Source organism: Falco rusticolus, chromosome 11 (assembly GCF_015220075.1).
Source record: "Falco rusticolus isolate bFalRus1 chromosome 11, bFalRus1.pri, whole genome shotgun sequence".
Lineage (NCBI taxonomy): Eukaryota > Metazoa > Chordata > Aves > Falconiformes > Falconidae > Falco > Falco rusticolus.
This window is the reverse complement of record NC_051197.1, coordinates 4,607,061-4,632,547: the sequence shown is the minus strand read 5'-3', so window position 1 is coordinate 4,632,547 and position 25,487 is coordinate 4,607,061. Positions and strand designations below refer to the sequence as shown.

Below are 25,487 nucleotides of genomic sequence, written 5' to 3'. Positions count from 1 at the left end.
TTGTGTCTTGGGCTTTTCTAAGGTCATGTTGAAATTTTTCCCTGATACCTGCCACTGGAATATCAAAGAACTTGATGTGCAAAATCGACAGTAGTGGCATGGCCTGGGTAGAAATGTTTCTGAGTGTCATTTTCAAAGGGAAATCGCTGATCAGCTTTGTTTGGGGGGTTTTTTTTGACTTTTGTTAATACCTTCTGGCTGGTGTCTTGAGCTGCCTTTGGTTTCCCCTCTGCATTTCCATGTGTGAAAGGGAAAGTACTCAGACTGTTCATAAATTTTGAACTGAATTTGTGACCTTCAGCTGTTTGAGGCAAGCAAGCTTACAAGCTCTTGACTTTTGAAATGTTTTGAGAATGTCGTTTAAGGGAACTTACAGAGAGGTGTTGGCCTCATACCCTTTCAGGCTTGTCTTTGTGGGAGTTTGAAATTAAGAGACTTATAAGATCATTAAGAAGGCAGATTTTGTATTGATAAAAACAAAACAAACAAACCCCCTCAGCTGTGTATCTAGGCAGAAGGAAGAGAACTCACTGGGTTCAGATGAATAGATGTGCTGCTTCTTTCACCGCAAAAACCAAGGGGGTGTAGACATGTCACGCTTGTATGGTCTATAGAGATCTGATTTCTGTGCAGGTTTTGTGTTTCTTTTAATTTAAGCAAAAGTCCAAGCTCAGTTCCTCTTAAGCAGTTGTGACAGGAACTTCAGGGCTAGTTTTTTTGGAATTGCAGCCCAAATAAATGTTTAATTTTAAAATTACAGATTACTTAGGGCTGTCATTCTTCTCATGCTCTTACTATGCAAGAGTGAACAAATACTGTGTAGTAAACTGTGGATTTGGCTTATAGACACGTTTGCTTCTGGGCTGAGCATCTTGAAAAAAGTGGTTTACAGCATGTCTTTAAAAATTGATTTCACTGTTGCATCTACTACTGGCCTAAGTGTTCCAGTATCTGCCAGGAGTAATTATAGACAGTTGGTTCAGATGTTGCTTAAAAGTGTAAGTCTTGATGGGAAATGCAGTGGATTTCAGCCAAAATGCTAATTTTGATGTTTTGTCATTTTATAAAACTGTGAACTCAGAACAAATTATTTTTATACTGATTTGCTGATACGTAATCACACAGCTAGTGCCAAATCCAATCTTGATGCAGCACTGGAATCTAGAGATGTGATTAGAATATCGACATTAACCTAAGTTGGCTAATTTGGTACCCACAGTAGCACAATGGCTTTAAATACCCAGGATTCCAGGTAAGCATGTGTACCCTGCACTGAAGCTCATGGTGCTGAGGCTGCTTTGCTCCCGGAATGCGGTTTAAAGTTAGTGTGTATATGGTTACATGAACTGTAATTGTGCCTTTTGAATTGCATTCTACTTCAAGTTATATTTTATAGTTTAAACAGATATTTTGTAAATTAACAGTATTGTGCCAGGGATTTGTTTACTGTATGCTGCTTTTTTTCGATGTGTGTGTTTTGTGGTTTGGGTTTTTAAAATTTTTTCCTCCATTTCCATTATAGCATAGAAGACAATGAAAAAATACAAAAGTCACAGTACAGGAGTCTGCCTCTGTTTTACAAGCAACGAATGGAGATTGTTTTTTCTGTCCAGCGTGGGGTATGTCAAAGTGATAAGAGATGCAGGCATAAGAAAGACCTTCTGTAGCATTAGGTTAATAAGCTGATGGATCCAACCACTTGGATCCATCAGTCATTTTGGAGCCTGTTACCCTCCTTTCAACTAGTCATGAAGCTATTACAGCTAGAATTTATGTAATAATCAGATGGCATTTTTCCCCCCCTCACAGTCAATGTAAACAAGATAGTGTCTTCTTTCAGAGCTTAAGCATTCTGCAGTGTCATTTGGGACATGTCTGTCTGCCAGATCATTAGTACAGCCTTTAGGGATGCATGCAGCTGCGGTGTCAGAGGAGGGAATGGAACTAAATAGGTTGGTGTGCACGAATTGTATCGGTTGCTGTTTTCAGGGTGTGGAGAAGAAAGGGTGCTGATATATACCCTCTTTTAATTCCTTTGGTTTTCCTGTGTGAGGATTGTGTCTTGGCATAAACTGGTCAACATTTCCTCTGCTTGACAAATTGTAGGTTATGGCAAGCGTTCAAAATGCTGCAGCCGTGTGAGTGCACCTGTGATGTTCACAAGTGTCGAAGAGTTTAATCCTGAACTACTAATATGGCTGGGATTTTTGCTACTGACTTTAATGGATGCAGAATCAGACCCTGCTTTTGAAGTGATGGTCCAGTCCAGGCAGGGCCAAGAGAGCCTTGGACGGAATTGGAGCTGTTGGGTTTCCTCAGTAGCATGAGGAAACAGTCTTCTCATTTTGTGTGTTCTGGTGGCTCTTTGCTCAGCCTTCCTTTGCCTGAGAGCTCCTCTGCAGCTGTTTCCTGCTGTTCCCGGTGTTGAACAAGCAATGGAGCAGAGAGCGAGCTGAACTTGTTTCTTTTGTGCAGCATAGTTACAGGCTGGGGGACAAACGGGGCAGCCCAGTTTACCACTGTGACGTTGATAATCAGAGTGAGAGAGCTGCTCTGCCGCTGGCCTCCCAGGCTGTCTCTGACCAGGCAGCCTGGCTGCTCTGCAAGGTGTGCTGTGGCATTAGCCTTGTGCCTGTTGCAGTGCAGAGCCTATCAGGGCATGCAATAACCACATGGGTACCTTGATCTTCCTTCCAAAGAAAACCAGGGTGAGCAGTAGCCTTAAGTCTTCTCCATGCTCATAGTTGGGAGGAGTTCCTGGGTTCTTCTGTTTAGGCAGACTTTGGGGGCCACTGTTTTGGGAAGTACCTGGAGTTGGAATTCCCTGGCCTTTCATAGCTACCTCTCTGCTCCAAAGCAGCACCTCTCAGTTGATAACAACATGTTATTTTTCTACTGTAGGCATCTCTGAGCAATATTTCTACTTGCCCAGAGTGGTCTTGAGATTGTTACTTGCTGCTTAGTAGTACTTACTACTGCATTGTATTATGGTACTTATTATTGACACATCCCTGACAGTTGGAGAGCAGAAAAAATGCTTTTTGACTTAACTGACCCTGTTAAGATTGTGAGCTCAGCTCATCACCCAGGGTCTGTAGATAGCTGCAGTGAGCCTTCTGGGGGTGAGTCAGAATGCCATGTAATCATGACTGCACAGAGAAGGTAAATATGGAGCAGTTGCTTAATGTCTGTAGCTCGGGAACCTGAGCACATCAAACAAAACTAGCAGGTGGCATGCTCAGAACAAATGAAAGGGCTTTTTCTTACATTGTTTACACAGAACTTTGTAACTTATTACCACAGAAGTTTGCAGTTACAGAAGCTTCCCTGGATTCAAGAAGGGCTCCAACAAATTTGGAGAGGAAAAAGCTTTCCAAGTCTGCTAATTCTAAAGATAAAATTTCTGGCTCAGGAAGTGTCTCTACTATAGATAGCAGGAGGAAGAAGGTGTCCTGGGGAAGTATCACTGGATGAAAAGGGCAGGCAGGCATACGCTTTTCTGATGGCTTCTGCTGTTTGTGGCATGATACTGTACTAACTGGACCTTTCTTATGACCCAATACAGCCATGCTCTTCTCTTTAATTAGGGTCCAGAATGCTGTTGCTCTTATGCTCATGCCAATGGGACTATGGACTGTATCACCCAGTATGAGATCAAGAGAGGAAGTGGAAGGAGAGCGTCATTCTTCTGTTTTAGTACAAATCTCTTTTAGAGCAGATTATAGAGAAAAACAACTGTTGTACATTTAAGAGCTTGATATTTGTTGACAACGGTCATGCTGACATCTTTCTGCTGTTCATGAGTGAGATACCTATGTAGGCAGGAGAAGCTGAAAATAAATACATTTTGGATCTCATTTCTTAGAATACTGTCTAGTCATTTTCATCTCTGCTAATTAGTTACACCAGGATAAACTGGGATATATCTTGCTTTGTATCAGAGCAGGTGGAAGTAGTTTGGCCTGAAAGTATTTAAAATACAGAAGATAGAAGTAAAGGGCAGAAGGCAGCGATGAAGTAATAGCTTTGTCTTGGACACTGAGAGAGGGGAAAAAAACGATATGGAGAGACATTACAGAAGATTAGTATGTAGTGAATTATTTATAGAGAGAAAAAGAGATACTAGAAAGTAGTATAATATTTTCAGTCCTGTGGTGGAATTTATTGAGACTATGTTACAGTGTTGAGGGGCCAATTAGGAAGGTTTTGGTGGGACAATCTAGGTATTACGGGATTGGGAGTTGGGGTCTGATTCTACTACTAAAATGAGGTCTCTCACTATTTGAAGACGGTTTTCCTTATTATAAGATGTGAGAAAGCTCCACCGGCTTTACCAGAGAATGCATGAAATAATCTAGAAGTGTTTTGTTTTGAGTGAAGAAGCATGCTTTCTCCAGCTTGGGTTTTTTTTTTTTTTATTCCAGTTTTGTTATTGTTAATACAGCCCTCACATTCCTAAGACACAGATCTCCTGCATGTACGTGTTTCTGTTTTGGGAAGGGAAAAGGGGAGAGGAGGTGTGCTTTTTTTCCTTGTTTTTGTTTTGTTTGCTCTTGGGTAGCTGAGAAGTAAATGCTTGTTGATAGTTATAGCATAGTCCCTTGGGCATTTAGGGGTATTATTCTATATTAGTCCCGCCCTTCAACACAGTGTTAGAATTCCCCATCTGCTCCCACTGTCCCACACAGATATGTGCCACCTTTGTCTTTTCACATCCAAACAGGAATTAAAAAACCTGGAAGAGGAAGGGATGTTCACTGTCCTCAAGAAGAGATTGCCACTCTACTACCACCACTTTTGTTAGTTTACTGAAACCCTAGAAAGCCAGCAAAGTGCCAATATAACGTCAAAAGTGCTTCTTTTGTTTTATCTCCTTTCTACAAGTGAAAAGCAGCTTTTATTTAACACATTTAGACCTTTTCACACTAGGATTATGAAGCCTAATTTGAGCCTGTTAATCTTTTTCTTGGTAATCCGTAGAAAAGTACAGCTGCACTACTAAAAACATACTGTTTATCCATGATTGTTGGGTCTGGGCAGCCTGCAGCATTCCAAAGATCAAAGTTTACAACAGATGTGCCAGTCCTTCATAATTCCTGGTTTTTAAGCAGATGGTACCACAAAATCTATACTTGCTGCTGATAAATTCTTCTGCTGAGCTGCGGCCTGTGTGCATGGGAGTGTGCAGCCTTCCTGTACAGTAAGTTTAACAAAGGTACGTCCTGGCAATTTGATAACCATGAAGTACTGTAGGAGAGACTGAGTTTAGTAGTTAGTTGTAATGAGTCATCTGGTTACTTAGTCATTCCTTTCAAATTAAACAATGTTATAGATTTTTTTAAAAAAAGAAATATTTTTGCAAATGACAGTTTCACCCCTCCCTTTTTTTCATTGCCTATGTGGGGAAACTAGCACATTTGTTTAAGGATAAACTGGGAAGTCTGTGGTTTCCAGCACACACATTTTGAATAATATTTATACAGACTATTATTTAATGAGCCATATAAATATTTATCATATGCTGTAGTCCTTTGATCATAAATGGTTGTTTGAAAAGCCATTCTATCCCTGCTGTGATTTGCAAAGAAAGAGGCCATTGCTGTTTTAGTGCTTGGAGGGAATTTTGGCTTCTTGTCCTTGTCTTAGCAATTATAGTCATGGGCTAACACGGTCAAGCTGGACATGTCTTTAATTTTTTTTTTCTCTCTCTTGCTCTGTCTCCTTCTGTTTGCAAATCCAAACAATAAATTGTTAATATGAGGCCCTAATTCTGGACAGGCAAAGCTCTGTCGAAGTTTTGGAGGCTTTTTTTTCTTGGCTGCAGGAAGCTGGGCTTCCTGATTTAGATAGATACTTCAGGGGTGTAGAAGGTCAGTGATACCATCAGCACTGCTTTCTGCTGCTTGGGAAGGCCATAAACTTGCATCACCCATACAACAGATATTTTGGTGTCTTGTTAGGAGTACTGTGTTCGAGGTATTTATCCATCTGACTGGACCTTTTTATTTCAATTGTTTTTCTGGTTCGCTGTTTTCCTCATGATTGTATTGACTGCAGAAGTTGTATGCTAAGAATCCAATTTGTATTTTTGGCTACAAAATCCAAAAGAGCGTTTTCTTTGCACAACAAAGTTTTCTTTGCACATGGCAATGAAGGTTGGCGTCCAGATTCCAAAGCAAGGGACCTTGTTCTACCTTTGAACTCCATTAAAGAGTTTCTTCCTTTCTGATTTAGAGCTTCTTCTTGTACCAAAGGAATCTTCTGTAAACAAAACTGAATGACAACATTCCTTTTTTAATTCTTATTAAAGTACTTTGGCTAAATATTATCCACCAACCTCACTGCTGTGTTCTTAGGTTCTCAAGAAAGACCTTTAGGCAGAGTCCCTAACTAGTGACACTTATGACCTAGAGATGATAGTGCTTTTTCTGGATCCAGTTGACAAATAGGTGGCATACCAAGAGACTGGTATTCCAGAAAATCTCTTGGCATAAAATTATGTTTTTGCAAGCAGATCCGATCCAATCAGAGAGATGCTATACTTTGAACAGGCTGGGTAACTTAGTGCTTGCTGTGCTTGAAAAAAGGATTAATATTTACTTTTAGCCTTTTTTCATAAGATATTGAAATTTTGCTTTATAAATCTAGTTGAGCTTTATTCTGAGAAAGACCAGCTAAAATTGGTTTGTTGTTCTTGGTTTTGGACTCTGTCATTTAACTCTTTCTGATGTCCACTGATTTACAGAAATAAAATAGTGGATATGCTTAGGCTGATATGTACAGCTTGAGCACGTAAACAAACTGCTTCCTGCGCAGGCACTCACACATGCACATCCTCATTGCTTAGTAAGGAAAAAAGGAAAGTAAACATTACATGGGCTGACTGGGTTCCAGGTTTCAAATGTTTGTGGGAAGAATCCAATGCAAAGCCATAATTTTAAGTGCTGAGTAGGAGGTACTATGAGCTTCATTCTCTAACATCTGTTAAGCTTGTTCTCTAAGTAGCAAAAACACGTTAATGAGCTAAAATCAAGGCTGCCATAACAAGAAGAGAAATAAAAATTTAGAATAATATTGTGCGCACGCGTGTGTGTGAGAGAGAAAGAGGCAGGATGTAAAATACTCCTTTTGCTATTTGTATTTGGTGAAAAGCAAGTAAGAAAGACTTGCCTATGTAAAAAAAAAAAAATTCTGCTTTGCAGCTTGTGGTTTATTCTCATCTTTTTATGAGTCAGCAGCTAAAGGCGGTGCCGAAATAGGGAAAAAGAGGGAAATTCGTGAGATAGTATCAGGAACAGTCTTATGCAATTTCTTTATAGTAAAATTTCATGCAAGTAGCTAGCAGCATCTGCAGCCAGCCTTTTAAACTTTGAGGAGATGGAGTGCAAAATTAAAAAGTGAACATCATCTGTTGCAAAGAATGTCTTAAAACTGCTTTTACAGCCAAGGGCTAAGAGGAATGTGGAGAGTGCTGTAAGTATCCCCAGCTGACAGATGCAGTATTAATCACTGATATCAGGAGAACTGTCCTGTCTGTGACAGAGGCATTAGCTTTTGTTAGTCTGACCAGGTCATAGAGCCAGGGCCAAGAAAATAAAGCGAGCTTTCTTGCCAATATTCCTAGGTGTTAGACTCATGGCACACCATTATTTTTAGCTGATTGCTCATCGCTTGAACGGATGACCTTGCTTAACAAGATTAGTGTGGATTGCACCTAATCTACTGGGCAGAATCAGTATGCTGAGAGAGAGTAGTTGGTAGTTCCATCAGTACTGCAATATGCTCTGTAACGCTGATTTTTTTCTAGTTTCTGATGTTGTTAGAAGCCAATGATCTGTGCAGCTTCGTGTAGTGACCCCACCGTGGTGCATGCAGAATGTGGTGTGATGGCTGCTTTGGTTTGTACCAGGTGGCTTAGGAGCTCCAGTGATGGACAGAACTCCCTCATGGTAAGGCTGTCAAAGTGAAGAATGAAGAAATGGTCCCTGCCCCCCCGCAGCCATAGTCTAAGCATGAAATGACAGGTTCAGGCTGTACAAAATGATCGTATGGGACAGGTTGTGATAACAGATCTCCACAGACTATCCACATTTCCATGAACCATTTATGGAGTAGGATGAGGGGAAGCTGGGTAGGTTTCTTATGCTGTTTTAAGTGCAAATGAAACTTTGTCCTAATTCAGGTGTTACGCTGCTTAATTATTATCTAGAATGGTGCTTGGGCTTTTCTGAGATAAGGGACTCCCTTTTTCGTCTTTACTTGACCAGCTGCCCATCAAGAGCAGTGGTTACAAGGCAACCATAGATGTCAACAGCTACTGACATTGTGCCACCACTATGTTCAAACTGACACCCAAGGATAGATCTTGACCTGTACTCTGGATGTTTCTGGGGGGTGGGGCAGGAAGAGGTCTAAAGTTGAGTATCATTTCCATTACTATATGATCAGCTATTATTGTCTGAAGGTAGAAAGAGGACTTTCACCATTTTCTGTTCCACTGCTTTTTCTATCAGGCTTTTGCTACCCTTTGCCACCAAACTCAGGTTATTTTAAAAAAAAAAAAAAAAAAAAAAAAAGAAATGCGAATAATTTTATTGTTCTACTAAGCGGTGCTTTCCGAATCTTTTCCCCTTTGCCTGTGCCCTTCCCTCTAACCAACTCATCCTCCATATACAGAAGTAATCCAGGTCACTTCTTTGGGGGAGATGGGCTGGTTTTAAGTGGAGCCATTTTGGTGCTCTGTAAATACTGCGTATTCATGACATTATAATTGATCTGTTCATTTTCTGGAATTCAGAAGCTACGTGTCAGCTGTTTTCATGTGTTCCCGAGGCCTAGTGGGTTCATACAAGCACTGAACTTGATACTTGTCTGACATTTCATGATACTCTGTATCAGCTCTTAGTACTCTCCCAGCTTGATTAAAATGTAAATGTTAACTATTAATTAAGAACAAACTGTGAGAAATTAAGTACAGTGCATTTGTCACTGTATTAAATGTCAAATAGTTAAACATAATATGGTGAAATAAGCAACACATTGTGAATAATTAAATCAATTAACTTCACTTTTGTTCTTGTAGGTTGTCAGATAATGGGCAGAGATTTCCTGGGATGCTCTCATAACACATTTTCAGCTTATTATTTTCTGAGTCTTTAAAATTGTGTGGATTGATGATGGATAGCTCTTAAAAATGTAATCAGTTTGTTTCTCGGGTGTTTGATGGTTTGGTTGTTGGTTTTTTTTGAAGGGCTCCAAATTGGATAGTATGTACCAGATTGTCATTTAGTTATTTTAAGTATCAGCATTACAACACTTTTTTGGGAAGGGGAAACTGTTTTCAGATTCTGCAGAAATTCAGCCTGGCTCACTGTCTCACTCAGCAGTAATATTCCCGTCATTAGCTGGTTGGCTCTATGGGAGGCAGCGGCTCTTGGCTGCTGGTTCCTCTTCAGGTCAGGGTTCAGTGGAGCCAGGCACACCACCCCTTTCACTGCTTCAGGAGTATAATTTGTTTGCCTTGAGGCAATGACATTATCTGTGGTGGTTCTTGCTGTCTTGTCCAGAGGTGAATTCAACTTACCAGGCATCAGCAGCTTCCCCATCTGCCAGAATTCAGAAAAACCCAGGAGTGTCTGGGTTGAAATTTCCCTTCTGTGTAAAGCACTAGCCCCTCATTGCTGCTGAGTTTGGAACTGTACCCTTTCCTTCCCTTCCTGTCTCCTTCCCTCTTTTTCTCTTTACGTAGACGTGGTACTGCATGACTGCTGCTCATTTCCTCGACTGTGTGAGTGCGTGGACTTTATCATAGCATGCATATTCTTACGGGCAAATTTGCAACTTGCTTTTCAGGTGCTTCTGTGCCATGTGACTTAAAAGCAAACATTTGAAGAAAAATGGTTCAACTAGTGCAAGATTTGAAAACTCAAATTAATTAAAAAATACCAAGCAAAGAGTTGCTGCAAAAAAGAGTTAGTAAGCAAAGTGCCTGTACAGCATCACTCCTGTCCTGTTCAGCGCAGTTTTCCATCATCAGTCATTTTATCTGTTCTTAACCTCTTTTTTTATTTTTCCCCAACAGGTTTTATTAAAAATGAACAGTAAGAAGCAAAGTCTGGTAAAATACTATGTTGGAATTGATGTCGGGTCAGCAAGTGTTCGTGCGGCTTTGGTAGACAGGTTTGGGACAGTAGTGGCACATGCAGATCAGCCAATCCAAATTTGGGAGCCCCAACCAGACCACTATGAGCAATCCTCTGCAGACATCTGGGCTGCTTGTTGCTCAGTCACAAAGGTATGTGAAGAAAAACAAAATGAAGGAGATGTGTGCTGCAGGTAGCTCTTCGAGTTTTGAAAGTTTTAAGGTCTTCCAGTCACTGGCCTTTACCATTCAGTTCTGTGCATGCTGTATTACTGTATAATTTGTAACCGTCCTTGTGCGTTAAAGGCACCTTGAGGATACAGCTGATGTAGCCTCATGGCATCTACTAGATAGGTGAGGAGCTGAAGGCCAGAGCGATAGAAGCTTGTGCTACAACTGAAAATAAATTCCTTTGTGCTGTTAGTTCAGGGGGATGACTTAGCCACTGCCTTCAGGATTCACATCTGTGGGGTTTGTTTCGCTGGTGTATATTCTAGCCACGAGACAGTTCTTTGAGGAGTCAGGGTTGCTCAAAACCTGGTACTGCTGCATGTATTTAAAGATTTGCATTGTGCTGCACTGGAGTCAAAGGAACATTTATACTAGAGAAATCGTAATCTGGTTTATGGATGGTGCCTAACAACTGTCACCTGTGATCTTCATTATAAGAGGATCCAGTATTATAAGATTAAAAAAAAAAATAAATGTTTGTGGATAGTATCAAGCATAAATCCAGAATGAAGTAAACCTCACCATAAGAGAGAATTTGTATGTTCTGATGCAACGATCTGCCCATACATGCTGGTGGTAAAAGCAAATTAGTGACCTTGCTTGGCAGCGCACATGTAGGCCATTTCATCTTTCTTAATAAAGCCCCAGCCTGCTCTGTGTTCTAAGGTTGGCTTTTTAAATATTAATGATGTGCTTGGTAATTTGCAGATGGACAGTTCACCCATTCTCTTGTTATTGATCAGCCTTTTCAAACATTAATGAGCTCGGCTCTGCAGAAATTCCCTGAGATGAAGGAGATGAGGTGAGGGGGAAGGAAGGAAAAGCAGGAGTGACAGGACTGATAGGGAAGAACAGTTTGATGATAAATCACTGCAAGTCTTTTATTCTACTTGTGTGATTTTTCTCTTTGTGGTTTGCTTTGTTCTTGCTCTGGACCTCTTTAAATACAATCTCTTATATGTAAGCCATAAAATATGGTCTTTGAAACTATAGCTTTGCAGAGCCAGTAAGAGACTGGCACTGTAGCAAATCTAGTAAAAGTCTTTCGTTATAGTACTAATTAAAATAATGATATTTTTATTGTTGCTGAGAAGTGGCATTTTATTACTGCACTACATTTTAGGTGTCTTGCATCCTCACTTGGCACTTAATCCGTGTGGGTGTTGTGGGTTATTTTTCCAGTGCTGCTGGAAGCCATGGAGTTCAGACCTTTTGGGGCAGTGATTTTTTATTTTTTTTGAAAATCTTCCAAAAAGTATGCTATCCAAAACTGGTAGCAGAGCTTTTGAAAATGTATGCATTGCAGAGGCATTATCACTGCTACAGGTTTTGACCAACTTTATTTTTGGGACCCTTCACTATTGCAAGACAAAAAGCTATGGCACAATTATTACCAAAGCAGTTCTAGAAGGTCGTTGCTTTTACAGGTGGGAACCGAGTGAAGTAACTGTAAACACTTGGCCCTAATCCTATGTCCATGTTTCACATACAGCTCAGCTCCAGGTTTTTAAAAAAGAGAGAAAATGACCATTGCTAGTTTTCTGCTTCCTTGATTTTCTGGTATTTTTGTGCTTCCTGCTTTTATCCAAGCCTGTGACTAGTAAGATTAAAAAGCTATTAAAGATTTTTCCATGGACCTTTGAATTCAGTTTTGAAAACCGAAGCATTTTTTGTAATTTGATGTCTTTTTTATTAGAGGTGTTAAAGAACACTGAATCTCAAAATTCTGGAGTTCGAGCTTGCATTTCTAACTTGTAACTCGTTTTCTGTGCTGACTAGTTCACATGCATATATATGGATATATTTGTGTTCTTGTCTGTTTTGTGTATTTGCAGAAAGTGGTCCGTGGAGTAGATGCTAGCCAGATTCGAGGGGTTGGTTTTGATGCTACATGTTCCCTTGTTGTTGTGGATAAACAGTTCCAACCTTTGGCAGTCAACTGTGAAGGTAGGGCTCCAGCACAAAAATTGGTGTTACTGTGCACGTTGTGCCACTGATGTGAGTGGACTTCCAGTGTTATCCAAATGCTGAGTTATGGGGCTGGCTCTTGGAGGTGTAGATGACAGAGAATCTTTATTACAAGAGGACTTTTTTTCTGTTTTTACTTTTATAATTTTGCTGCAAAGTTAAATTTGAGATAAGAATTACTTGCTGTTTTGCCAAATGTTTGGCATCCTAAGATCAAATACATTCATCTTGGCTCAGAGAGCGCTTCTTAGAGAAATCTATGCTCATGTTTTCTTTCCTGTGTGTTTTCTCCTCCTTCAGACTTTACTAATCACAGCTTTTATAGTGCGTATAAATGCCCATGCACACTGGCTAAAGGAATGCTAAAAATGTTAGTGTTGCTATAGTCTTAACTGCTTGCTCTGTCGTGAAGCTGCAGGCAAGAGGTTCAGCTTGTGTGTTATATCACAGTAATGTTCCATCTTTGTCTGGGACTATGCTGAACAACAGAAACAGTCTGTGACCTTTTTCTAAACATTTTATTTTTCTTACTAGTTTTTGAGTAGATGATTCAGAAGACTCAAAAAGTCTGTGATGCGCTTTTTTGTTTCCAGTGAATCCCATTTAAGATTAGGTGTGTGCTAAATCAGTAGTTACAGAGCGATAATCACAATTCTGTGTAAGTTCCCTTTCTATTCTCAGACGTATTTGTCATCTTCTCCTATCCTTCTCAGAAAACCAGCTTTGCCCCCAAAATGTCCTTCACTAAATTTAGATGAGATTATTTATTTTTCAGTTTGAGAGTCTCTTACAGTCAGTTCAGTGCCTAATGATGTCTGGGGCTATTTTGGTCTATTGAGTCAAATTCAGTTCTCATTTTTTATTCTCTGATATCCCCAAGAACTTTTGAATTTATGCAGTGATGTTAAATAAAAAGACAAGGATGCGCTGAATACTGTAACACTCATATGGGTGTGCGATGGTGTGGTTTCAGGCAGTCTCATAGTTCTAAGTTGTATTTCAACTGATGTTAGAAATACTGGTGTGCCTCATACTTCTGCCTTGTCTCGGAGTGTATTTTCAAGATTATGCATGAGTGGCTGTGTCGTGAAGTTCAGCAAGAGAGGAATCGGAAGTATCATCTGGATTTCTGTTCTACCTGTCTAGCAGGTCCTCTGTGGGTTAATTTTGATAAAACATTCTTTGCTTCTTGTTTTCAAGTGTTATGCAGACTTGCCAAATGCTCTCTCCTTCCACATCCAGAATAAAAGCATTTCGGCAAGTTACCCCCTGAAACTGTATTTCTGAATTTCTGAAAGGAGTTAGGGTAGTTCTTCTCAGAACAGAACAGGAAGAAGAATCCCTGTAACTGTCTTAACTAGCTGACAGCTGAGTTAATTTCAGTTTATAACGTAACTGCTCATATTTTGTCACATTTTTAGTTCATAGTCACCAAAATGCTTCTTTTTATTTTTAACTAAATATGTGGTACTTTGTCGAGAAGTTTGGGTTCTTTGCATGAAGTACAGTCTGTAAGAGCATCATTTCAAAGTTCTTGGATGCTCACAGGCCTGACTGGTTTCAGTCAGCATTCTCAATGCTCAGCATGTCTAAAAGTTGGTTCAGAGGGCTAGAATTTTATCTTTCGATATCTACTGTGAATTATTAACACAAATAGAATTTAAGTTTTCTATGTAGAATTGAAAGTGTGAAGTGGCTTAGAGTCTAGTAACTTACAGTACTGAGGTGGGGTTAAACCAGACCTAAAATAACATCTTTTTTTCTTTTCTTTTCTTCTTCTTTCCCAAGGACAAAACTATAGGAATGTTATTATGTGGATGGACCATCGTGCAGTCAGTCAAGTTGAGTGCATCAATGCAACGCAACACAGGGTTTTGAGCTATGTAGGGGGGGTGATGTCTGTGGAAATGCAGCCACCTAAATTGCTGTGGATAAAGGAAGTGAGTACACCTAAGACTGTGGCGTGTTTTTACTAGTGAGTAATGCCCTTTGTTAATTTCTGCAAACAAAATTTCTAAAACAAAAGTCTTCAGCTCAAAGGTGTGCAAAGTAAGGCCAGCCTTAAGCTGTAATTAAAATGTTTTGAGGTTCTTTTTTTCCTCTCAGTTGTTTAGAAATATCTTTGATTTTATTGAAATCTAGTGTTTCCTGATGGAAACATTTAATATGCCTTTCTTACCTAATTTTAAGGTTTTGTGTGTGTGCATATATATACACACACACACACACACACACACACACAGATTTAGCTGCAGGTAGCGAATAGGTCTACAAAGCATCCTAGGATTTAGTTATGGAGGAGTGTTTCCTGCTCCAACTACTGTAGCTGGGGATGCTTACAGAGGTGTGGGTGCTACTTCTGGGGCAATTTGAAAAAGGCACCATCTCACCATGGGCTGTCCTGGCCAGAGGTACTGCCTGCGAGGTATTGCATCCAACAGTGAGGGGTTGTGTGATGTCTTTGGCTGCAGGTAGAGAAACTGTTCAGTTAGAGCTTCAATTTAGTTCTGTCCCACCTGTAGGAAATAGACCACTGTAGAGGGAAGGTGCTTTGTTCGTAATGAACTCTACCTCTGTCTCTTGCATTTAAATTCTGTGTGTTACAGAATGATGTATGGCCTTTTAATAATAACTGTCAGATAAAAGGAGAAATGTTTGCCACTTGAATTTTTTATGACCTCTTGCAGTCTGGCTTTTACATTTGGTCTCAATGATGCTTGCTGTCATTTTAACAAAGCACAAATGTAAATTACTTGCTGCCAGTTTCAAGCAGCCAAAGTCTACTGTCCTTACAAACAGGAACCATGATACAGTAACAAGGTGCAGATTGGGGAAGGTCAAAGGAATTAACTGGTAGAAGCAGGTACTGACAGATTAACGATAATAGAGAATAGTTCTTTGTAGCTGCTATACTGAAAAACAAATATCCATCTACTAGTTCTTTCCATCTCGAGCTATGAGTATCATATGTCAGTCATTTTATAAATAATAAAATTAGGCTTTAAAAACCTTAAGTGAATCCATTGTGTTTAAAACATTTTTATATTGCAAGGTCTGGAATATCAGTACCTGACTGATCAGGAAAGCCCAGACTATGGGGCTTCTAAGTGTGGTCCCCAGAGATGTAATTCTGTGCTATGGTCCCAAAGCCCTGTGACATAATTGATGTAGTATAAAGGGGGTGGCCAGCATTGCAGGACTTGTTCCCTCCATGAGCAAATGGGTAGGAAATAGAATTCACCTTACCCTAACTGCCAAACAGTAGCAGAAGGGCATTATAGAACAGGGCTTGTTCATATGTCCCCTTTCAGCTCCTGACATACCAGCTAAGGAGATTATTATCCTTAAGAGAGGGCTTTTTTTACCTCGGGATCTGCTTGCTGAGCTGCTCACACAACAGTTCCTGCATCCTGTGTGGACTAGCAAAGACATACTGTTAAACTGCTTAAGCTTACCCTGTTTAACTCAGGCAACCTTAAGCAACATCTACAGTAGCACCTCAGCCAGCTCATGAGAATGCACAATAATATTTATTATGGAGGTGACTGTAATCAGTTGAGATGTGGGCGTGTAGTGTTAAACTTCTTAGCTTTGGAGAAGTATGTGATTGAATCTTTGCTTACTGCTTCTATACACGTTGCAAAGTAGGATGAAAGGAATTGCATGAAGAGTGACAGCCAATCACAATAATGTGCCTGTGTATTGCATGACTTTTAGGGCTAGCACCAAAGGTTCGTGTTAGCCTGACAGCTGAAATTCAGCCTCATGTAATGCAGGTGTGCTCACTTTTTGCCAAGGACGACAAATTTTACAGTACCTTCGAATGTCAGGTTCTCCAAATGTGAGCTAAAACACCAGTTTGCACGTATGTTGTTATTCACTGGAGTGTCTTCAAGTGGTCTACAAATAATAAATACTTACGTCTCTTCAGTTTTTTTGATATTAATATTTTATATAGGAATAAAATACGACATGGGTATTAAAGGCATGGTCAGGAAAACTACTTATAAAATGGTTAACGTTTCCTTCATGTGTTCTAAGTTGTATGATCTTTCTTTTCTGTGTTTAGTATATTTCTTTCCTGCTAATACTGCACAGTTCCCAGAGGTGTGGCAGAGTGAGATTTTGATCTAGTTTATATACCACAAGGAAAAAATACTCTATTCTGATTGCAGGATTATTTCGTAAGCTAGTGGTAATGCACAAACTGGTAAAAAGGAAGTTTGATTTTCACATCCATTGGGAGAGTCACAAGATTAGCAAGTAGAAAGAAACTTTTCGGTTTTATTGTATGCTTGTTAACTGAGACTATCTGAAGGCTTTGCGGAGTTTAAACTGCTATTCCCTTGTGCTTCTGTTTAATAATTGTGACAACTGGTATTCAGAAAATAACTGCACTTTACCTGGTTTGCGCAGACCACATGTTAAATCAGTTGGCTAGGTGGGAACTTCATGGGCATAAAATTAGACTCTGTAAAAACGTGGCCCTTGCTGAGGAGAGGGCCAAAATGGAATTGTTGTGAGCTTGGAATGTTAGGGCTGAGATGTGTTGGCAGAACTGCCTGGGGGAGTTTTACATAGTGGCTGCCCGCACTGTGTGCCTGGCTGTCTGTGATTGCGGCCTTCAGCCTCTCCAGCTTCCCTGACTACTAAATGTCACCAAATCTGCTACCAGCAAGGTTTCTTTAAAGTATTGTAGATCTGAGAAGTTCATTTATCTTTACTAAATCCTCACCTCTGCTTATGTTTTCTATATCATAGCTGAAATAACCTTTCCTACCGAGGTACTGCTTGCTCCAGTGAGCACTGCAGTCTCAGGAGCTGCTTTAAAATAAGATCCCTCTCAAAGCATCCCAAAAATCTGTTGCTATATTGTAAAATGCTCTCCCAGAATTTTCTGCCAACCTCTGCAAATATGTACGGTTGGTTCAAGTTTTTTCTGAAAGCACTCCCAGTATTTCCAGAACTATTTCCAGCCATCTGACTGCAAGTGGTGCAGCCTGCTGCTTGATGCAAGAACCATAATGGGTCAGACCAGAAATCTGCTTGCCTCATTTTTTTTGTCTGATTGGTAGTGAGTGTTTTGCTCCATGAACTTAGCTAATCTTTTTCTGAACTCACATGGCACGTTTTGCACCCACTGTGTCCTGTGGTAATGAGTTTCACTGTTTAACTGTACTTTGTGTGAAGTTACCTTTTTTTCTGAAACATGCTCCTAAAATTTCATTAGCCTTTTAGTCCTTGAAACGTATGAGACGGTGAACCTTGTCATTCCCCAGTCAACATCTCCATGCCATGGACCATAGGGATGGGGTTTTTTTTCCCTTTCCTTCCTTATTCCTTTCTTACTACTCCTCCCTAATGTTGTCATATCCCTGACAGAATGCCAGGAAGGGGAAGCAATGGATTGGGCACATTCTTCTATGACCAACCATAATCAAAACTGGCCGAACTGAGGTGTATCCAGAAGGTGCTTTGGGCCTGTGCCCCTGTGGTAGGCGTGATGTTTCTGACAAGTTTTTGATCAGAAAGCTTGACATGGCTAGAATATGTACAATACATGGATGTTTATAAACAAAACAAAAAGCACAGCTGTACACTTTGTACAGTCATGCTCCAGGTCAGTGGGTACACCCTAATATATGAAGATTCACTGTTGACTTTCACCTTGAATTCCCTGGAACTTTTTTGAACTCCCCAGGAATTTAATGTTTCTGCTATTAAATGTTTTTGCTATTTTCTCCCTGTACATCTGTGCCTGGGATCGGAGCTGTGCACGTTCCATATCTGCTTGCGCTGGTCTAGGCTTTGCAGAGTGGGTGCAGTGGGGAAAATAACTGCTTTATACCTGAAGTTATGATAAAGTATCCTGGTACTTTTTATAGTGTAATATAAATATAAAAATAATAGTTAAGAATAATTTATAAATCCATTGAAGTAACTAGCAGGGGTAACTTTTGTGTCATTGGGAAAATGTTTGATACTTTTCTTTTAATCAAACTTTATGTATTTGTAACAATAAACAGCATGTAATTGGAAGAACATTTAAGTTAGTCCTAATGAAATATGTTCCTTCCAGTGGATCCTCAGTTCTTCAGAACTCTTTAACATTGTTTTCTTGAGCTTCAAAGTTTATTTAGGCTGGCATAAATGTAAATGTTTCTTTTTTAGTTTATTGCCTAACTGGTAAATATTCAAGACTTCCCTTGACTTTTCCATGTTCCATATTTCATGGATTCAGTCATATGAAACTGCAGTCTTGCTAATAAAAAAGAAGTTGCAGAAATGTGACTGTAAATTAAATTATTTTGTTAAGAGTCGTTTAGGAGACTAGCGATTGAGTAGACTAACTAGATGCACTTTTGGAATGAAGTTATTTAAGGTATTGATACTTAGTGAACATTTGGACTGTTGTTATACCTGTAGATTAATTGCATGTACGTTGTCATCAAAGCCTCCCCCTCCCTTTCCATGATGCTAACCTGACTATGGAAGGCCACATTAAGAGATCCTATCTTCTCACTTTTGCCCTGGGCTCTCCTAGCTGTAGTATCTGAAAACTTGACCTCTGTGAGGAAGGGTCTGATGTAGGTCAGTTCAGCAGTATTGCTAAGTTTCGAGTGATTAGGCTGTCTCTCAGAGAAAGGAATTGAATTTCTGCTAAATAATATGACTTTGCAAATTTACTCTGAATTGGTTAGAAGTAATGAAGAGGGAGGAGAAGGGGAGAGGGCTAAGGTGACTTCAGTGTGCTTTTCCATTTACATCATCCTGTTACTAGAATTGAAGGTGACCTCACTGCGAGGAATGAGCTGACATAGTTGTATGAGAAGTAGATGCTGGTCCTTATCGGCTTTCTTGTTACACTTGTGTTTATTTGCAGAGGGATGCTGCAGCTTTAATTGAAGTCCCAAGTTACTTTCAGCTGCTTCTTTTTAACTTTTATATAATGCTTTCTCTTTAATATTTCATCTCCTTAACATTCCCACTGTACACAAAATAAGGATTTACCTAGTGACTGGAGGCTTCAGGGTTATTCTGTTCTTTCAGCTCTTCATCTCTATTCCATTTTAGCTTTGAAGTAAGAAACTAAAGTATGAAGGCCATAATAGGCCTTCTGAGGTCTTGTTTGAATTGTATTGGCTTAGATTCAGTTTGGTTTGATTGCTGCTGAATCATTTTACCCTCTGGCACCTGGTAGTTAGCCTATGTGAAATTAATTGGGTGGTCTTGATGTTTGTGGTTGCAGATAGGTGTTCATATGAGAAAGCCATCACTGCAAGTGGAGTTTGCATGTTGGGGACAGCTGTTTGCAGTAAATGTTCAACCAAATACCGCTACTGCAGAGCCTACGGGGCAGTCTGGTTAAAGTGTGCGCATCTGTGGTCCACTTATGAGGAACATTGTATTTCTTTGCCCACGTGGACCATGTGATGATAAAAGAGAAGTCCAGTGTTAACTCTGTAATATGAAGCAATATGAATATATGAATTTTCTTTAAAATTTCTTTTAAAAGGTGATTTCTGTGAATACCATCACGTTTGACTTTTGAGTGTGGTCAGCTCAATTAAGACCGTTGACTGTAGATGAAGTTGAAATAAAGAATCATTATCCTTTCACAATTATTTAGCAACTAGGTGAAAGATAATTCTGACCAAGTCTTCCTAAAGTCAGTAAGATAAGTTCAAATGTAAACTTCATTGAAAAGGAAAGTAATCTCAGGTTATTGGGTCTTTCTCTTGTTGCTATTTCTTTAGATTTCTTCGTTATTTGGAATTATCTTGCAGAACATTAATGCAATAGTTCTTTACTTCTGTAGTTGTGGGTATATTTTTTGCAGCTTTGCTGAGCAGGTTGTGCTGTTTTGTTGACTTTGGCTAAAGAAATTGGATGTTCACTGCCTGAATGAGTGTGTAGATAGTTCTGGTATATCTGGCATGCATATGAACTGAAAATGTAGGTACATACTCCTTCACTTGGAAAATATCTTGCTACAGATGTTTGTCAGTACAAAATGACTGTATGGATGTCTATGGTATGGCAAACCAACATGACAGCAGTGAGAGCTTAGCTTAAACAGAGCAATGTAAAAACTGCAGTGAAGGTTTGTCCAGCTCTAGAATTAGTCTGTTAGCATTTTTCTTCCCAGAGGTAGCAGAGGGGAAAGTCTTGTTTACTAATTTTTGGCTGGAAGTTTTACTGTAGCTTGTGCCAAAACAAAAGGATGCTTGTTATGTTTTCCTTATACTAATGACATTACAAGTCAGCTATTTCTAAAAAATACTAGTCCCATTAAATCAGAGATGCTGTAGCTTATTCTAAATGGGTGGGGGATACTGGACTGGGAGTAGGTATTTGCTTAGTAACTGTCTCCAAATGAAATCCAGTCTATCTATACCGTGCTTTCACAACCCTGTTCTTAACATGGTGTATAAGAGCAAAGAAGAGACTCCCTATAGCAAAAAAATCACTTCACAGAGTAACTGGCTAGCACATCATTCCTCTGCAATTAATAACTAAAATCAATAGATTTTGAGTAATCTTTATTTTTCTTTCTGGCACAGTGGTCAGTGATCTCTCTGTATGTCAGTTCACATCTTCAGTTACAACTGCCATTTTATGCATCATTGCTCTTCTTTCTATATACTTGTGACTTGAAGCCACCAGTGGGATAACTTACAGAAACAATTAAAACATCTTTCCGTGGCTATAGAGGGAAGAAGAATAGTGGATGTATTGGCATGAGCTTGGCAGCAGCTTCTTTGTTGATGCATGTCTTCTCTATTGCTTGCTGCCTTTGCAGCTGACTTTTTGTTTTGTTGAATGTGACTGAATATTTTTAAATTAAATAATAAATTCCATATTAAGTGAGAATGAGTCCAGGCTACTGAGTTTGGAACTGAACTCTTGATTAGAATTGTTTATAAATGCTTTAACAGCTCTGTTTCAAAATTCTTACGTAGTACAGACATGTATGCCTAAGTTGTACTTTGGACTGTTGAGCTTGGCTTTTAGTTGCAGTTGCTAATCAAGCAGAAGTACCATTTAAAAAAAGGGTTAACAACTGGGAGATATGAAGCACCTACACCTCTAAGTATGTCCTACTTTGTCTCTCAGCTGCATCTCTCCATTGCAGTGTGCTGAGGCTTACAACATGCATGTAGACTGTCCTTCTTGCCTTGTTACAAGTCTTCTGCCGACCCAGCCATTGATGTGCTTGGTCTGTCCCTCTGTAGCCGTTTCTGATGGACTCTGGGCTCTGATGCTTGCCTGACTTGTGGTGCTACGCTCAGGGTGCCTCAGGGATTTGAAAATACCTGCATCTGTCTAAGACAGTGTCTTGGTGGTAGAGACTGCAGCAAGGCAGTTTTCTCCACCTTCAGCGTAGACTTACTCTAAGAGGTTACTTTCCTAGCCCCCCTCTCCCCCCTGCCCCAGTTCTAGCCTTAAGATGAATCTGACAATTCAGTTAGTTATTTTTTTTAACCAGTTAGTGTGCAACTGGTAGTTGCAAAATTGATCAGTTTGCAGCCTTGGCACTGGCAAGGATAGAGTTTTTGCTCAGACCCTATCTTGGGTATCTCCGAATAGCTCTGTTTGCATGGCTTGGCGTCTGATCTGAGGTGTGGGAGATCCAAATTCGAAGTCCTTGCCTTCTCTGAATTGGGACAGGGCATGGGACATCCTCATGAGCATGTGCATTAAGTCTTCAGTTGTTCTCTTCCTTTCGCACAATGTATATTTGTTTTCTGTAATTTAGAAAAAGAGAGTGATACACTACTATTACAGTTTGCCTGGGAGATTGAGATTCAAATTCGGGGTTGAATTGGGAAAAGCGGACAGTTCTTCGGTGAATGAGCATCTTTTCTGATTTTCAAGTGACTACTTTTTGATTTTGACCTGATGTAGAACTTGAATGCTCACACCAGCTTTCTTTTTTACACTAAATGGTAAAAGACTTTTCTGCTTCCATCTGTCCCTCCTGGTTTTAATCTAGATTTCTAACACACCGGTTTGGGATGATTTTTGAATTTGTGGGTTTTGGCTGGTAAGTAGCCATGAAATTCAGACTGATATCCTGTGCTAAATCAGATGTCTTGCTTCTAGCCCATATTTAGTTAATCCTGTGGGCAACAGGGATCTGATACAAAGGCTGTCTATAATGGCATTTAAGATAATCTGATTCATATTTAATCTGTACTAGCAATGACAAAAGTCAGGACATCTTTGGTGTTCATATACACATTTTATTTCTGCTGGAAGAAAAGTTTTCACAAACATTAGATGTCTGAAGATCACTTTATCTTATAGGAAGGTTATATATTCGGTATATAACCGAGTCTCCAAAAAATTGTATTGGATGCTGGAGCTCACGTGAAATTCTGCCTGTGTGGGTGTTTTAACACAATACAAAACTGTGCAGTGTGGCTTCGTGATAAACTTTTGACTTGACAGGGAATAAATGGCCAATGGAGGCCTTTCATGTGCTCTGTTTCAGTTCCCTGATCCCTCCTCTAGACTTTCTTGTCTAGGAAGATTAAAAGACATTGTACATTGTAATTCTTAAACTCTTTGCCCCCAAGTATTTGGGATTATCTGTAAGCATCTCAAAAAAATTATTGTTGGAGGCATAGTTGTTAAAAAACCCCAAAACAATCAGAGAGAGAGCTAAAGAAAGGGGACTCCATAAGTACCCCTGGAAAATAGAAAGATTGAGTTAGCTTCTTTGCAAGTGAGTTTGGAGGGTGAGTTGCAGGATATGAATACAGCATTGGGAACATTCCCAGATCTTTTCCACAGTCCTTTTAATGTGGTCACAGATTCCTGACTGCGAGTGAAAATAAATTAGAATTAACTTCAGTGAGTGTCGAAAACATGGAGACTTTTAAATTTGTTTGGAAAAAAGCATCAGGGCATGCTATGATTTTTTTTTTTGTCTGTACTAATTAGTGATGACACAGCATCAAGATGGCAGAGAATGAATCATTTGGATGTTCATGAAACAACATATTTTAGTGTCACTAACATGTGGCTTTTGGGAATTCTTGAAGTAATAGAAGAAGGATCCAAGGAGTATCTTAGATGAAACAATTTGTTTGACGAGGACAGTTATTCTTAATCCGATTTCTGTCCAGTAGCCAAACTACTCCTGTTGCTTCTTGAAGACTATCAGGTATGCTAACAATACACAATGGCTTTTATTATCGAAACAATCGGGCTGAAGGACCTTTGTACTACACTGTGGAGCACCTTTGGATTCACATACAAAGTTAAATTTGATGTCAGTAGCAGCCACATATGTCTAGGAGGTAAGCTAAACCCGACTGATCAGGGACAGGCATCCAAAGGTTGTGCATTTTATATTAAAAAGTTGTAATCAGAGCATTTCTTTTTTTGAACTTACTGGAAACCTGGTAAGTTTTAGAAGCTTTGAAGAACTAAACTCAAAGAAGATAGATTCTTTGCATGATCCAAAACTAAACAAAATTTTGGTTTTTTTGTACTTACCTAAATGACCTTCGTTTCCAGAATTGATAGATTCCATTTTAGTAACTTTCTGGACTTGTAAGATTTCGGTTCGATATCACATAGTATCAGAATTAAGTTATAGAGCCAAGTAGTATTTCTTAAAATGGAACTATCTTTTATTTGAATTCAGCATGTACATGCTTGATACTGCATGTAATTAATTTTTGCTGGAGAAAACTGATGGCAGCTTTTCAAATGCAGATAATTTAAACTGTCAATAATTAACAAGACAATTTCAGAATAATTTGGGGGGGAAAAAAGTTTTGAAAAGAAGAACCTAATAACAAAGCCTAGAACCTTTGCTAAAATACTTTGACCTTCTGTTCAGCTGTGTGCCACAGGTTCTTCCAGGGTTTTTGGGGGAAGGATTTGAGTTGCTGTTGACAAAGCTTGTGCGGTTGAGACTCTCTTAGTGTTTAATACTTTTATTTCTCTAAAAAGTCTTTTGCTTCTGGAATCCTGTACAAGAGTCTTGGCCTGAACTTACGAAACATAGATGAAAAAGACGGGACCTGAAAGCCAGAAGACAAGAAGGCAAATAAATCACCCCTCAAATTTCTTGTGTAGAGATGAGGACCCACATAGTTTCCCATTTCATGCTCTTCTGAAGTACCTCTCCAGCTTTGCCTTAGCCTGCTAGGTGCAACTATTGACCTGACTTGTGTTCTTACTTGAAGGTGTGCCGTCTAGCAGGGCTCCGTGCCCGAATGACCCCAGCTAGGATTTGCATTTCTAGTACACCAGCTGCTCTTAAGTGAGAAAATGTCACGTTTCAATTATTTAAAAAGCTGGTGGAGTTTTTGAAGCAGTCTTACTTTCCTGTGGAAGTCTGATTTGTGAACCTTGTGGTTAGCAGGACTGACTTTCGCTTGCTTTTGATATTCTTCAGTTATTTTAATGTGCTGTGGCCAGAGGTGGCCATTCGATGGTATTGTATTGCAGGACAGCAATGCCCACTCTTAATGTCACGCTGGAATAAAATGTTACTCTTGGGGAAACTTTCTTCCCACTCATCATTGGCTGATACCTGTGGCAAGTGTGGAGACTGTTTTTGTAGAAAAGTTTTAAGAATTTTAAAGGTTTTTAATTAAAATTTTAAAAATCTTAAAGATTTTAAGAATATGCATTGCTATCATAAGCTGAAATCAGACTGAACTTTGGAGATAGACAAAGAATAGAGCCTTGCCCAGCTGGTATGACCGACCTCTTCTGATAGACTTCTTGCTTTCTACACCACTAAGCTCTCTGCAGAGTATAGTGTCGGAAACTCTCTGTAAATTAGCAGTTTGGAAATGTCACATGGCTATCAGAGGCATGCAGGTATCCCACTCTTAACTGGAGGGGGTTGTCCTGTAGCTGTCTTCAGTTGTTCCCTCAGCTGAAGAAACAATGTTGAACCTCTTTTCAAATAGCATTCATACTACTTGGTGTGTTGTTAACGAATTTCAAGGAAATTTTGCAGAGGGGCAGAGTTAGCAAAGATAAACTTCTGTTAGTTGTTTGTGTGAATTCGTGTGCCTGCTGTGATAGCAACTGTAGGGTTGGAGTGAGGATTTAAAGCTGATTGTTACTGGTTAATCAGGCAGTTGACAGTTCCCGAATGTACTAGTTGTGGAAG

General features: G+C 39.6%; 1 protein-coding gene across 11 annotated transcripts in view; it reads left to right on the top strand.

The window, feature by feature from the left end:
* The window catches only part of FGGY (FGGY carbohydrate kinase domain containing), a 327,828-nt gene that overhangs the window by 181,729 nt on the left and 120,612 nt on the right, over positions 1-25,487 (top strand). For 3 of the 11 annotated variants that reach the window (XM_037404966.1, XM_037404967.1, XM_037404965.1), the window contains 3 exons: positions 10,082-10,294; positions 12,208-12,319; positions 14,129-14,280. In XM_037404966.1, coding sequence (XP_037260863.1) covers positions 10,094-10,294; positions 12,208-12,319; positions 14,129-14,280 — 465 coding nt within the window. In that variant the 5' untranslated portion in view covers positions 10,082-10,093. Of the gene's footprint in view, positions 1-5,082; positions 5,216-7,807; positions 7,950-9,948; positions 9,972-10,078; positions 10,295-12,207; positions 12,320-14,128; positions 14,281-25,487 lie in introns of those variants that run through there. The other 8 variants (XM_037404963.1, XM_037404961.1, XM_037404971.1 and 5 more) reach the window with 7 other exon arrangements.